Consider the following 15,703-nt stretch of genomic DNA (forward strand, 5'->3'; position numbering starts at 1 on the left):
TGTTAATCTTGTGAAATAGATTTCAGTCAATATCAGCAGATTCGTGAGAACAATGTTTAAGAATTGGTGAGAAAGTTGAAGTGGTGTCAGGGCTGGATACTTCAACAAGACAACGACCCTAAACACTGCACAACATCTACTAAAGCATTCATGCAGAGGAACAAGTACAACGTTCTGGAATGATCATCTCAGTCCCTCTAAATATTATTGAAAATCTGTGGTGTGATTTTAAGCTGGCTGTTCATGTTCAGAAACCATCAAACCTGACTGAACTGGAGATGTTTTGTAAAGAAGAATTATCCAAAATACCTTCAACCAGAAGCCAGACTCTCATTGGAAGCTATAGGAAGAGGCTGTTATTTCTGCTAAAGGAGGATCTACTAAATATTGATAAGTTTTTTCTGTTGGGGTGCCCAAATTTATGCACCTACCTAATTTAGTTTAAATAATTATTGCACACTTTCTGTAAATCCTATAAACTTCATTTCATTTCTCAAACATCACTGTGTTTATCTGCTATATGATATATTTAACGGAAATTGCTTATCCGAACAACCAATGATTTATAAAGAAAATCCATAAAAATGATCAGGGCTGCCTAAACTTCTCATACCTCTGTATATTGCTTCTCACAACTCAACACAAAGAATGAAATCTCTCCTTACATCATGATACCTTTTGTTAGACATGTTAACAGAATCTCTTACAATGTTGTTTTGAGAACAGTAGTGTACTCGGTCGTGTTTGCAGTGCACTCTATGCTTGATTCATTCTTTCTAATTGCAAAGTAAATGTATATTTTAAAAACAATAAAAGACACATTAAATATCACACAATTTAACACATATTAAACTGTATTCACATTACAACATCCACAATTTTCAGCTTGTGACAAGTTCTAATAATATATATTTACTGTATAATACATTATACCGAGAGGCACTTCCAGCATTTCTGGCCATAGAGGAGCTACAGTATAGTGTCTAAATTACAAAACAGTAAAAATAAATAATGTTTATCCAAAAGACATTTGTCATTTTACTTTTCGGCCTCCTCACTTTATACCTGTACAGCATATTGTTTGTAAAAAATGGAACCATAACCAGCAAAAAAATGAGTATTTCACTTAATGAATACTGGTGAATTACACATCTCCCCTTTCTACAGGTATTGCTACATGTATTAAGTGCAACATACTAGTGAGAAAAAAAAATAGTCAGTGAGGTGCCCACTACATATAAAATATTACAAGTCTCATTTCTCATTTTGAGAGAGGTGTAAAGCTTGTTTGTTACTTTTGGTGAAAGAAAAGAGTGCCCAGCGACTACAGTTAGTAGATGCATATAGTTTAGATCAAACAATAGAAAAGGATGACATAGGCCAAACCAGCTTAGAACAGGAATACAAACTAAATGCACATAATAAAGACAGTGAAGGAAGAACTAGGTTTTAAGTTATAAGTGTAATCTTCCTCCAACAGACTGTTGTGATTAGAATGCAGAAAGGACTGATGGATGAATCTGGTGCATTTGGTTGATTTACTCTGGTGCCTCAGAGGGCAAGCCATTGCACATGTCTAGAATATATAATGGAGATACTTTCAAAAATACATTAGGGCTTGGAGGCTCACAAAACATTTACACATATACACATATCAGCAGAATGATAAAAGCAAGCAAAACACATCAAAAAAGAAGGAAATGTGCTATCAAATGATTGTTGTATGACGTACATAAAAAAAAAACACACAGGAGAAGTCTGAATGTTCTGACTGAACTGAAGGCCAAGCAGTGGGAGAAGGGCCGTTATTAAGAGGCACAGTGGAGGACAGTAAAACAAAGCTGTGATGTCAACAAAATGGTACTGAATACCTTCATAATCTATTATCTAATCAATCTAATCACATGAGGACACTATAAATTAAAATATGATTTTTTTAAAGAACCTACTAAACACAGTACATGTCTAATTCTCCAGTTTTGTCGAGTTTCTTTGGGTGTTGTAATATAAATGTTAGATTAAATATAAATTGTAACTGTTAGTCTAGAGTAATATGTGAATTTAAATGATTTGTAAGGGTCAGATCTTAAAGAAGAAGGACAAAGTGTAAACGCTTCCATTAAAAATTACCCTGAGGCAATTAAAATTAGTAGTGATTCCAACAGGAAGTCGCTACTATTTGGAATGAGATCTTTTACTGAGTGGGTCCAAAAACAATTTCTGCCAAGATAAAGACTAAAACGAGTATATCAGGCACTGACTATACTGAACACAGATTCAGATATCTGCACAATATGCAAGCTCCATTCTCAAAGCTAGTTTAAAGGATTAAGAAACTATACATCAATAGAATGTAAAGCGAAAATATTGCTTAACTACTGGGGTAAAAATAGTTTGATTATAAGAGATTACTCATGGATGGCACAGTGAGTGAAATAATTGTTCATACAGGTTGGAACACAGCTTTCGAATCTATTCTCTCACTACACCTACAAAAATGTGATTCCTTACCATTTTAAAATGTTTAAACATACATATACACATGCAAAGTACAGTGCAAAAGTCGTAGGCAGTTGAGAAAGTGATACCTTAGCAAAAAAAAAAAAACTAAAGGGTGTATTTATGTGTGTCTCTCAAGGAAGCCCAGCATTTAAAGTTACCTTCAATACACAGATTATCTAATATTCCTTCATTACCATGAATCAGAACAAACAAACAATTACATACAGGGGCTGAAGTGCATAGAAAAGTCAACAACCAAACCATCGTTCTTCTAAGTGATATTATTTTAAACACATAATAACTTCAAAAAAAGTGAAAACAAGACATTTAGAGAACATTAACATTTACTGTGTTTGAGTTTACTTGAATTTATTCTAATGTTTACTAGCAAAAGTTTATATACTACTGAGACTTATTTGTACTACGTTTTAAACTACTTTCTTGGCTGCATAAGGCTTTTGCACAGTACTGTAATAATACTTTGAACCACCATTGTTTAATAGGCCATTATGGACCTAAATTGACATAATCAACTTTCCCAACATTATTTCCCTTTTGTCTCCAAAAACTGGAGAAATAAAATATGACTCATTAAAAAAAAAGCCCCGACAGTGTAGTCCACATTTAGACAATTACACCGGTGCATGCTTTGGACAACGTGAAAGAAACATTTTGAAGTCATATTTGGCATGCACAACCACATTGTGTGAGAAAATAAAATACAAAAAAATGTGAATTGTGCCCTACTTCACAATATGATGGCGTTATTCAAAAAACACCATCTGCCTACAGAATGTGTCAGTATTGCTTGAATAATTCATTGGATTCTTTTGGATTCTGCTGTGCTGGCCACTGATACTGAGGCCTGCATTGCGCTGCAAATGAAGTAGAGATTTCAAAAGGAGAGCGAATGTTGTACTAAACTGACATGTATGACTAACACCCAATCCCCACCTTCCAATCCCACGTTTTAATTGGCTCTTCTTCAAGGCTATGGTGCAGCAGTACTGGGCACAGGCTGATAAGGCCTGCAGAAGGCTTCAACCCTTTACCTCTTCCAATACTACCGCCTCTCTCCACACATCAAAGACAGCATGGGTCGCGCACGTAACATTGCTGTCTCTCTTCGTGATGCACAGAGCACAGCTCATGTCTTGTGTGTGTGTGTGCGCGTGTGTGGCTCCCTTGGGTTGCTGGGATAGGAATCTCTCAGCTGCTCACATGTGTGCATGACTACACTGCCCCTAGGACATGGCTGCTATTTTCACTGCTGCAGTATGAGTGGCCTTCCTTGTTTGGTTTCTCTATTCAACTCACAATTCGACCTGAAGATGGTAACCCCTATACTGTTCTGGTGCAAGTATATGAAGATGAGCCAAAGCATTATTAGAAGCACCAATGCATTGACTAAGATTCTACAGTTAGAATAGTGCTAGTCCAACAAGAGAGAAGATGTTGCAAGTATGACTATCCCATCAAACGGAGAAGGATAGGTTCAGACATTAGCTTGTCCTTGAATGAGCACTTAAAACAGTTACATTGCATCCATCATTAAAGAATCATACAAAAACCCCTAAGTCATATACTTGAAGCTGGGAAGTAGAACCATTAGTGTTAAGCTCCTGTGAACACAAATGTATGTATTAAAGTATCTTGCAAAATAATTATCCCTGTAGAAAATAGTGAGGTCTTCAAAGAAAACAGTTTACCATATACAACAAGGTATTCCCTTCCTTCCCCAGTGCGCACAGGCAGAACTGAAAATAACCGACCAGCAAAAGGTTACACAATATTTACAATGACATTGTCTCCTGAGGAACAGGAATCAGGTCAAAAACTAGGAAAATGCAATCAAAAAAAAGTGCCAACCACTAATTCAGAATAAAGCTGTGGAAAAAGCAGCAACAACACCATCTTGGAACATTCACTATTGTGGCACTTCTGCTGGCAAACTTGCTGGGACATGCTACCTACCTCCACAAAAAAAACAAATGGCAACAAAAAGAAAATGTGGATGTCCTACTGTCAGGTTTCCTCTAATTGGCACCAGAACACTCAGAAAATGCTTGGCTAAAGTGCAGGTCACTGAGACCCCTGTCATGGACGTTAAGTGGCACTTCAGCACTAAGTTGCAGTGTGGGCACCACCGAAAAAATCCACTCAAGGTAATATGTAAAAAAAAAAAGATTTAAGCTTCATGCTACTCTAAGTCCTGACCCTTAGTAGCAACTGTTTTGGACCTGGTGAACTAAACCCCATCCCAGGACACTCAGATCCCTCCCACCCTGTTTCCTTTTAGGCACATGTTCCCCTAAAGCATCTACAGTGTTGTGTCTAAGTGATGTGCTGGCAACCATTTATTAGGAGTCTTGTTTGGAAATAAAATCATTCAGACAATGCTCTTAAACTCAAGCAGACTGCAAGTCTCTCGTTCACTCCGGAGTGTCCCATTCCTGCATTGCCTCTCTTGCTTTTTCTACAGATTCTGTGTCTTGATTTACAGTCTCCTGATTATTTTGGACCAGTGTCTCCTCACTCTCGTCAGAGTGTTCTTCTGTTGCTGGGGCTTCTATTGGCCCTATTTCCTCTTCTTCTGTTTCTTCATCCTGGTCCTCTACTGCAGCATCCCTGCTTCCTGCTTCCTCCTCCTCTTCACAAATGGCTAGGATTGGCTCAGAGGCATTAATGAGGCATGAGGACTCCTCTTCTGTTTGACTTTGGGCCTCTTCAGCAATGACCTTCTTCCACATTTCGTGGTTCTCCAAAAGGTGCTGCGTGATCTGACAGAAGACCTTTCGCCGCCTTTTGGGCATCAGTTTCTCTGCAACAGGTAAAAACAACAAAAACATCAACTCAAGTCATTAATATGATCAGCTTCACTTCTAACATCCTCTTTAACAAATGGAAGTGAAAAAATGGTGACATAAACATACGAGACTGCTCTGAACTAGTAGAGGCATCTTCCTCGGTTTCCTCGTCTTCTTCATCAGTTTCCTCCACACCAGTTACTGTTTCTTCAACCTCGTCTGGTAAAGGCTCCACCCACCGACCCGGCATTAGGGCTGCTGTGTCATAGGAACTGCAGAGTGGTCCAACAATGTGTGTGATGAAGGACTCCTGCAACTTGGCTAGTTGTGGTGCTGAGCGGTCCATGAAGGGGCTGATGGGTAATCCCAGACTGGCCTCCTCATCGCCCTGAATAAACAAATGACTGAAGAGCTAGGTGTTGGGTAGAACACACGTGCACCACATAATAATACAATTCTCTTTTCAACAACATGCAGTCCTAATAGATTCTCCATTAGACTGAATTCATAAGCATATATACAAAATAATGTTTCATTTTTGGTTATATTTCTAATATTAGTGTTATAACCATTTTGTGACCATAAGTAGCCCATTGTGCAACAGTGTTGATTTAATATCATTTGTATGATTTTTTCCTGCACAGTTTACATGCAATCTGTCAAATGTGAACAAATATTGTGCACATTTTACATTATATTTATTCTATAAATATAATTCAAATGGAAAATGTTTAGAACAGTCGTCCATCTTCCCGAATAATTCCAATATCTCTCTAAAGCACGGTCTAAAATTACTGAGGAAGTGAAACCAAACCAAGAATAACATCTAATGAGCTGCAGGACTCTCTTGCCTCAACTGAGTTCTTGTGTTCAATGCTCAGCCATCAAAAACAATACTAAGCAGAAACATTGCTAGCCAAGAATAATATAGTCTACATATACATTCTCCTCACCAACCATTTCCAAGATCAACAAGAAACATCTGGATGATCCCTCTGAGTTCGGGAACAATATAATATGGACAGATAGATCAAAAGTTGAGCCTTTTGGAGAACACTGGCCTTTTTTCTATCATATTGCTTTTCTAAATAAGAACCTGACACCAGCTGTGAAGTGTGGTGGTGGGAGTGTTATCCTTTGGGAAGGCTTTGGCACATGAACTTTTTTGTCCATTTTAATGTGAAACTGTATGTGACTTTTATATATAGGAATTTCATAGGGCAAAAACTACCATACACAGTTGGGTCCAAATAAAATGTAATTAAAGCAATTCAATGTAATTATGTGTACATGTGTACAAGTTTTCATGGTTTTAATGATTAATAATTTAATAATTTAAAGAAATGTTTATAAATGGCTAGCTCAGTCATCTGATCTTAACCTGACTGATCACACTTTTCACCTAATGCATGACTGAACAAAGTTACACTTTTATAGAACCTTTCAAGAAACCCAATACTGCTGTACAATCAACACTATCACACATTACATTTAACCCTCAACCCTCAACACACACACTGGAAAGAAGCTGCAGCCAATCAAGCACAGCATACTCTTAACCTGAAAGACCATCTACCTGGATGACTCCATCAGGCACTAAGGTACTGACACAGGACATTTCTGTGCATACAGTCATACAGATACACACACACACACACCCTCACACACACACACACACACACACACACACACATCCACATAAACAAAAAGTGAATTTAGAGTAATCAATTTTCCTGGGCAATTTGGGTATTCAATTAATTGTGGAAAGAACCCACAGTCATCACACCAAGCCCACACGGACACAGGGTGAAAGCTATAGCTAAAATCAGCTGCAATTAGGCATCCTCCGGTAGGAAACTGAACTTTTGGGTCATGTCCATGATGTAATGTCATTTTAATCCAAGTATTGCATTACTCATAATATTATGTTATATTTCAGTCTGTGAAAACGGACTGTGTAAACAAAACACCGTAGTAGCTGACCAAATCCACTGAAGTGATGTACACAGGCAAAATGACAAAAACGGTGGCAAGTGGTCATAAAAGATGAAAATCTGTGGTTGACGACAGGGAAAATGTTTGTTAGCTTAGTATAATTAAGAACATTTGTATTGTCTATTGTTATTGCTCTGTTTTTATTTAATGAATGAAAAATAAATGAGTTGTACCACTACACTAATAAAAACACAGCAGGCTCTAAACAGGAGCTACATATAGTAATTATTGGATCTCACAGTGGCAGTGCTGCTGTAAATCTAGGTCAACCTTCCCGTGGAGGGAAAAAAAATCTCCTGACATTAGGAATCAGAAATTATCAGTGGTTAATAAGACATCAGCATTACCTAACTGAATATGTTTGCTTCATGACATCAGGGCATAAGCAATAAGAGCTGATAGCTGCCAAGCTCTTGTTGCCATGGTAACTAGTGGCAACATCACTCAAAGGACCATAACATATGCGTGCTTTCTTCTGTCAGGTGCTGGTGGAATGAGTCATTCAAGAAATGAAAGAACAGGGGGAGAGAGAGAGAGAGAGAGAGAGAGAGTCTGTTTGCATCTTGTAAGTTTTGGCCTCTTTTTGAGATGGTCTGAATGCAGCCAGTAGCAGTCATGTGACAGGGTTTTTTAATGTAGTGAAGTGGTCCTGACATAACTGGGTCATCTTCTCTTTGCTCTTCACAGTGAGAGGCACGCCTCTATCTCACGCAGCCAGGGCCTACACAAATAGATTGTTTCCATTTTTGAAGGAGATTAAATAAACAAAACGTGAAATTGTAGGACCTAATGATGTGTCGAGTCAAGCGCGGTTTCCTGTTGAATAAGGTGCCTTACACATTATTAAAGTATTTAGTACAGTATCACTAAGATCTGTGGGTACAGTTAACTGCTTATGCCATTAAACACAAACACTTATAAATAATCTGAGGTTGCCACAATGTTGCAATTGATTACTGCTCATTGCTGTCAGCATTACGTCTATAAAAGCTATTATCCTCAGCACTTCTGAGGAGAAAATGGCTGGTTGCCAGGAAACAACGTGTCCTTGTTTCTCTGTAGCCACTCAGGGTCAGCGTTACTTAGGCGGCAACGGGTTGCTTAGGATTTGCATTTGTATTATTCCACCAATCACACAACAGAGTGTTACCGGGAATCCGTGACACAGCTGCTCAGCTTTCATTCAGCATAAAAGCTCTATGCCCTGCTTGAAAAGCAAACTTCTTACTAAATAGTAAATACATGACAGCCACAAAGAAGAATATGAGCATATATGTAAAAATACATTGCAAACCTGCTCATAGAACTCATTAACAATGCCTTCTGTCCACTGTAGATGAAGATCTTTGTGTTTCAGAGGCCCATTAATGTCGGCCAGCTTGATACACATTTGGCACACCAGGAGCCGGTCATTCTCATTGGTCCAGTCAATACTTGAGCATCCCTCATGGCCCACCTGTATGAATATGACAAGGTTACATTCGAGTTGAATGTTTGATTATAAATAACTGTTATAATAAAGAGGTAAATTATCACCTTAGCGTTGAACTCAGCTAAAAAGTCAAAGTGCTTCTTCAGGTCTGTGGCTAGGATGGCCTCAATCACCAAAAAGCGGAAGCGCTTGAATTCCACATGGTCCAGATTGGCCAGGAAGTTGTATTCAGGCCGAGACATGAAGAGGTTCCAGGCAGAGGCAGCGTGGTGATTCTCCAGAACTGAACGGTCATTGTACAGCACCGCCTATACAAATCAACCAAAATAAATATACTTAGCTCTGTGAAGGTAAACTGATGCAATTCAGACAATTCATTTATTTCAGCAATTATTTGTCAGTACAAAAATAAAATGACTTTTAGATATCAATTAAATGACTGGGAATAATACTAATCACAAGCAAAACACAGCAATTAATAGTCACTCATGGTCAACTGGCCTTACTCTCATGACTCAAAGTAAAGGATACAGCTAAAGTGATGTAGGCGTGTAACTCGTTTAACTATTATTTTTAACATATTTGTTTAAAATCTGGAAATAATAGTATTAATGGTAATAATACCTTGTCACTCCACTTTGTTCTATATCATGGTTCTATTTCTCAGGTTTCACTGAGGCTGGCGCAAAGCTTGATTTACATTTATTGAAGTGATGTTAAAGCAAATAACACTCGACAACTGTAGCAAAAAAAGAAGTAATAAAAAGAAGGAAGAAATATCTCACATAATGTTGTAATAAATGAATTTTCCTAATGTAACCTATATCAGAAAAAAAAGTTGGGAGAGCTGCCAAAAAAAAAAAGTTTATGAAGTTCCTGAAAAAGTCAGAACCTCAGTCCAGCTCTTGTGTTCACTCTGATGTCCTGTCAGTCACTGTACAACACCTACTTTAGTTCTCCATTACTCCACCCTGTCCCTGTCCATGTCCCCAGAAATAAACACTATGAAACTGCAAGGAGCATAAAAACACACCAAAGCAGTAGGGCAGGGGTGTCAAACTCATTTTGGCCGAGGGCCACATTGGCATATTGGCTGTCCTCCGAGGGCCAGATGTAACTTATAAATATAAGAAAATGTAACCAAATGTAATATATGTAAATGAATGTAATTACTCCTTAATGTTAAATAACTCTCAATATATTATTTATTCAATCAAATATTACAGTTGCATGGAAAAAATGTTTGCTTGTTGCTCTATTAACATAAATCCTGTTATGAAATCCAAAAACTCCATCAATCAAGAACGAAACTATACAAGTGAATAGAAATGACATAAAATACAAGTTATATTAACTTTGATCAAAACGTTTGATACTGAAAAGAGGCTTAATAAATATAAAATCAAAAATTGTGAGCTGTGACAGATTTAGCATTTCCTCAGATTTAGCATTTCCTCATCCAACCACTAGTGGGAGCTGCAGCAGCACAAGCCCACAGTCTTTACTGAGTCAGAGCTACAGCCCAGCCACGGGCTACAGGATTTTAAGTTCTTCTGTGTATGAAATAAAATAACCCCACTAACCGGATAATACAGCTCTCTACAGTTCATATTTCAGCCCAAGCAGCTAACAGCAGCAGTTTAGAGCAGCCATCCCGGAGTCACTGCTCGGATTACATTATAAACAGGTCAGTTAGCGCGCTGCTAACCTCAGGATGTTTATAACTACGGAGTTTAGAACACACCACGGCTGCAAGGTTAGACTGTTGAAGGCTACTGAAGACTATTAAAGGCTATTGGAGGTTATTGAAAGGGTTATTGGGGGCAGAAATCAGTAAAGGCTGGTTAGATAAGTGATTCACCTCCTCGTCCTTTGCTGAGGTGAAACTGCGACTAGCGATGTCACAGTGATGTTTATTAACCTCATTAAAACAGATTTTATCAGCTATTGTCTTATAAATATTTACACATAATTTATATCTCTTCTAAAAAGCGTTTATTTTGGTCAGTAACACAAAATGCATACCGGTCTTTCGCCTTGAAGCACAGCCGTCCGTCTGCATCAACTTTTCTTTTTCTGGATATTATGGGATAAACATGTCTCAATTCCACCCACCTTCCCTCCGGCAGGGTTTCCACATCTATGGCTGTATTCGGAATGGCATACTACATACTACTCGCGTACTAAATCTGCCTAAAGCCAGTATGCAGTACACAGTATGTGACCAAACTGAGGATCTGTAGTGCACTACAGGTACCCGGATGGTGTACTACTCCGCTCCGATTCCGCAGTGTGCATGGAGAGCTATCTTCGCGGTGTACTGCATCCCAACATGCATTGCGACTGGCTTCTCCAGCTCGCTTCAGAAAAAAACAAGATGGAGGCGAGTGCGAGAGATTTTTAAATTGTATAAATAAATATATTTTTAAATTAAGGGAATTATTTTGGAAAGTATTGGCTCACCGCTGTCGAGCCCCCTCCGCTGCCGCGGCCGAGCGCTGTCCGCCGCCGGGACTCTCCGCTGCCGCGCGTTCTCCGCGAGTGGGGACCCTCCGCTGCCGCGGCCGCGCGTTCTCCGCGGCGGGGACCCACCGCTGCCGCGACCGAGCGCTTTCCGCGGCCGGGACAGCGGAGGGTCTCGACAGCGGTGAGCCATTACTTTCCTTGATGCAGTAAATAATTCCCTCAGTTTTAATAAATTATTCTGTTATTTTAATAAATGATTCCCTCAGTTTTAATAAATGATTCCCTCAGTTTTAATAAATTATTCTGTTATTTTAATAAATGATTCCCTCAGTTTTAATAAATGATTCCCTCAGTTTTAATAAATTATTCTGTTATTTTAATAAATGATTCCCTCAGTTTTAATAAATTATTCTGTTACTTTAATAAAAAATTCCCTCAGTTTTAATAAATCGTTCTCTTTATTTAATAAATAATTACCTTTGTTTAATAAATCGTTCTGTTGATTTAATAAATAATTCCCTGTGTTTAAATACATATTTTTCTTTTAAATAAGGGAATTATTTGAATACAAATTAATAAAATTGTTTGATTTGTGTTGAGATTGTGTAAATATGAATGAGAGTTTGTTTAAATGTTTTCTTCTTGTTGGTACTTACATAGATGAAAATAGTAATCTACTAAAATAAATAGAAAAACATATTTAAATATAACTGGAACATACTTGGGTTGTGGGGGCTGCTGCTAATTGGTTGTTAGAATTGGGTTAGCTGCTAAACTCTAAAATAAAAGCAGCAATTGCTGTTCTGGACAGTATGCAGATCTCATTAGTTTTAATAATGAAAAGGTAGGACATTTTTCATGTTCTTTCTGTTTACAACTCACTCTGAGGAATTCGGAGCACTACAGAGCACTGACTGGTGTGTCACAGCAGGACCGCGTAGGGTACTACAATCAAAAGTGTTACAGTACCGAATACTACATACTGGGCAGCGTGTAGTATGCAGTACATACTAGTGCAGTATGCAGTACGCAGTATAGTAGTATGCCATTCCGAATACAGCCAATGACTACACTGCCGTGTAGTGGCAGTAAGCCGTAACTTTGCGGGTAATACAATCGACAAGCATTGTGGGAAATGTATTTTTTGGTCAAAGAACGCTTCTGACCTATTTATTATAGACACTAAGATTTTACAAGCTCTCGCGGGCCTTGTGTTTGACACATGTGCAGTAGGGGCAGGGCACGCACCCAGCAGCATCAAACTGGTGGAATGTTTTAAAGAAAGACAAATACTTGACACTTTCACAATATTTCACAATGTTTTGTTATGTATGTTGTATTTTTGCATACAGCATCTGTAAGGCCCCAGTGTTTAAATGTTTCATGGCACAATTATACAAAGACAAATCTAAAGGGTTGCCATGTTTTATAATGTAAATCTGGAAGTTGTTTATAGTTACTGAAAGGCTCCAGTAACAACGACAGAACATAGACAAAAATGTGACCAGTGCGCAGATGGTTATATACATGAATGTGCGATCAATTAGCCAGTATAGCTTCTTATAACCTTTCTCCTCATAACATTAGTGCTCACAGCTGCGTCTGACACTGTCTGACACTCAAACAGGTTTTGGATGTAAAGAATGCATGTGAAGGATTATAAAATACTAAAGGTCTTGACTGCCCTACCAGATGACTCATTCATCCTCTCAGAAACAAAGGCCATATTTCTTGGCTGCTTCTGAAAGATCTGATTAAATGGAACTGCCTTGTTGACATAACAAGCGGCCTACTCAGCTGCATCCTCAGCTTTTAGACATGGCTGCGGGCACGGCTTTTGGTGTTGAGGTTTTAATGTTTACAAAAGTGACGTTATCCCCAGTAAATTTGCATCAGAGTTAAATTTGCTGTATACAGGTCAATGTATTAGCTTGCCAGGGGCTACATGAATTGCAGAAACTGTTGTCATAGAAACAGAAAATGAGTTAATTGCACATATCCCTTTATTTATTGGGGGTGGGGTGGGGGTGACATTCCACACTAACTTCAAGGCAATGTGCTTTTTGTTAATATATGAAACAGTTTAATTATTTTCATGATTTTTTTTTAGAAATCTTTGGTTGTTCAGATTAACAATTTCAGTTAAATATATCATATATCAGATAAACACAGTGATATTTAAGAAGTGAAATTAAGTTTATAGTTTTTTTTATCAAAATTAGGCAGGTGCATAAATTTGGGCACCCTTGTGGTTTCATTGATTTAAATACCTTTAGCACAAATTATTGGAACACAAAATTTGTTGACCTTGAGTTACATACACATGCAAATCCAATTATAAGAAGGGGTTAATGTGATCAATTGAGTCTCCTCTTTGCATCTTCTGTGAAGAGAAGCAACATGGTCGCCTCAAAACGAAACTCTCAAATGACCTAAAATCACCTGATTGAACTAAACATTCTTCTTTGCTTTTTTGTAAAGAAGAATGATCCAAAATACCTTCAACCAGAAGCCAGACTCTCACTTTTAGGAAGAGTTTAGAGGCTGTTATTTCTGCAAAAGGAGGATCTACTAAATATTGATGTAGTTTTTCTGTTGGGGTGCCCAAATTTATGCACCTGCCTAATTTTGTTAAAAAAAATTGCACACTTTCTGTAAATCCTATAAACGCAATTTCACTTTCTCAGATATCACTGTGTTCAGCTGCTATATAATATATATAACTGAAATTGCTGATCTGAACAACCAATGATTTATAAAGAAAAATCATACAAATTATCAGGGCTGGCCAAACTTTTTTTTATATCACTGTATTGTTTGTTTTCTTACGATTCTATAAGAGTTTTTTCTGTTGAAAACTTTGTCAGAGAAAAAAAGATTCAGTAACGGTCTTGATTACATATATATTGCTGTCCTACCTGTGGAGCACTGGTGGCCACCAAAAAGGCGTTGGTTCTGCCAGGATGGTCATAATCATGCATGGCTGCTGCCACATACAGGGCCATCAGCTCAAGGGCAGGAATGAGCCCTGAAAGACAGCCATAGCCATCTTCCAATGTTGGGTAGGTCTTCGAGAACACATAACCCATGTGACCATGAGCAAGCCCACTGACAGAGTCTGCCAAAAGCATGGAGAGAGCAAGGATTAGAACATTAGGACACATATACGCACACAAACACAACACACACATTCTTACAAACACATAAAGAAATAATACTTACCTGACTCACTGACTAATGCAGAACTGTGGGCCAATGTAGGCAAGCCAGGCACAGGCTGAGTGGATAAATACCAGACAGCGTGAAGGACGTCTGTTGCATGGATCCGGTTATGATCTGGAAAAGGGTGGGAGAAGGTGGTACTATTTCCAGCCACTAGAGGGCAGTATACTCTTTCATCAGCTAAACATAAGGACCGGATACGTGGCTTTTGATGTACATACATGAGTCTCTACATGACCCAGTGATGGAAATGTGCTTAACTATAAAAGACTCCAGTTTTAAAATACAAGCTTTCTTTGTTAAACAGACAAACTTCCTTGGAAACATGTAAACAGTGAGTTCATGCTTACATGGGATGTCCCTGTAACCATTCTCCAAGGCATGGAAGTAATTCATAAACTCCTTCAGTGGGATCTTGAAGGTTTCAAAAAGGCCAGTGTCTTCAAACAGTCTGTAAGACACCTGTAGCATACAATAATAACATAACACACTACCCAATATAGAAGCCTAAAACAAAACCAGAATGTCACAAGTCACAGGAGTATGACCCACTACTAGTTTCTACACTCAAATGCACTTATTCAACCTGTTCATAAATAGTCAGGACCCCACAGGAACAACACAGTGGCCACTGATTAAGGCCTAGAGAATGTCCAACACAAACCGTGCAGCAACAGATGAGCTTCTGTCTCTGACTTTTTATCTACAAGTACTTACAGTGTTTAAAAACTACCCTAACACACCAACAACTACTTCGCCAGTGTCACTGCAGTGCTAAAGATGACCCTCCCCCCCAAAACCTGCTCTGTGATGGTTCTGTGGGGTCCTGACTCCAGGCTGAAAAGAGGATAGTAAAGTATGCAGTCTGTAATAACAGAACTTTAAAGTGCTACTATATACTCAGTGGAGCTGAGCACAGTGAGTGTAGAAACAAAGAGACGCTCATAATATTGTGCTTTGACTTGTGTTTCAGTCTATTGGTTGATTTCCTTGAGATTTAATAATAATTTAATAAGAGCACATTTTATATAAGATACACAAATACAACTTTCCTTTGTGGATAAAAACTCATCAATGTGACAAATATGTGACAAAATAAAGATAATAAAGATATCCACAATACAAACCATCATTAAATACAACACTTTATGCACAGACTTACTATATAATTTATAGTAAAAGTTCGACAAAACAATTACTCATATAATAATTACTACTATAGGGGCAGTTTTCCTAGTCTTGCACTGCTGTGCTTTTTAAAACGAGATTTCCCACTGAA

The 15,703-nt window shown here is 38.2% G+C and overlaps 1 protein-coding gene across 2 annotated transcripts in view; it reads right to left on the reverse strand.

The window, feature by feature from the left end:
- Positions 1-836: 836 nt before the first annotated feature.
- Positions 837-15,703, reverse strand: part of pde3a (phosphodiesterase 3A, cGMP-inhibited) — a 92,409-nt gene continuing 77,542 nt past the window's right edge. For both annotated transcript variants that reach the window (XM_049475098.1, XM_049475097.1), the window contains exons 10-16: positions 14,775-14,886; positions 14,425-14,538; positions 14,121-14,320; positions 8,841-9,044; positions 8,599-8,760; positions 5,436-5,697; positions 837-5,323 (exon numbers count right to left, since the gene is read on the reverse strand). In XM_049475098.1, the coding sequence (XP_049331055.1) occupies positions 4,935-5,323; positions 5,436-5,697; positions 8,599-8,760; positions 8,841-9,044; positions 14,121-14,320; positions 14,425-14,538; positions 14,775-14,886 (1,443 nt within the window). In that variant the 3' untranslated portion in view covers positions 837-4,934. The remainder of the gene's footprint in view (positions 5,324-5,435; positions 5,698-8,598; positions 8,761-8,840; positions 9,045-14,120; positions 14,321-14,424; positions 14,539-14,774; positions 14,887-15,703) is intronic.

Source organism: Astyanax mexicanus, chromosome 2 (genome assembly GCF_023375975.1).
Source record: "Astyanax mexicanus isolate ESR-SI-001 chromosome 2, AstMex3_surface, whole genome shotgun sequence".
NCBI lineage: Eukaryota > Metazoa > Chordata > Actinopteri > Characiformes > Acestrorhamphidae > Astyanax > Astyanax mexicanus.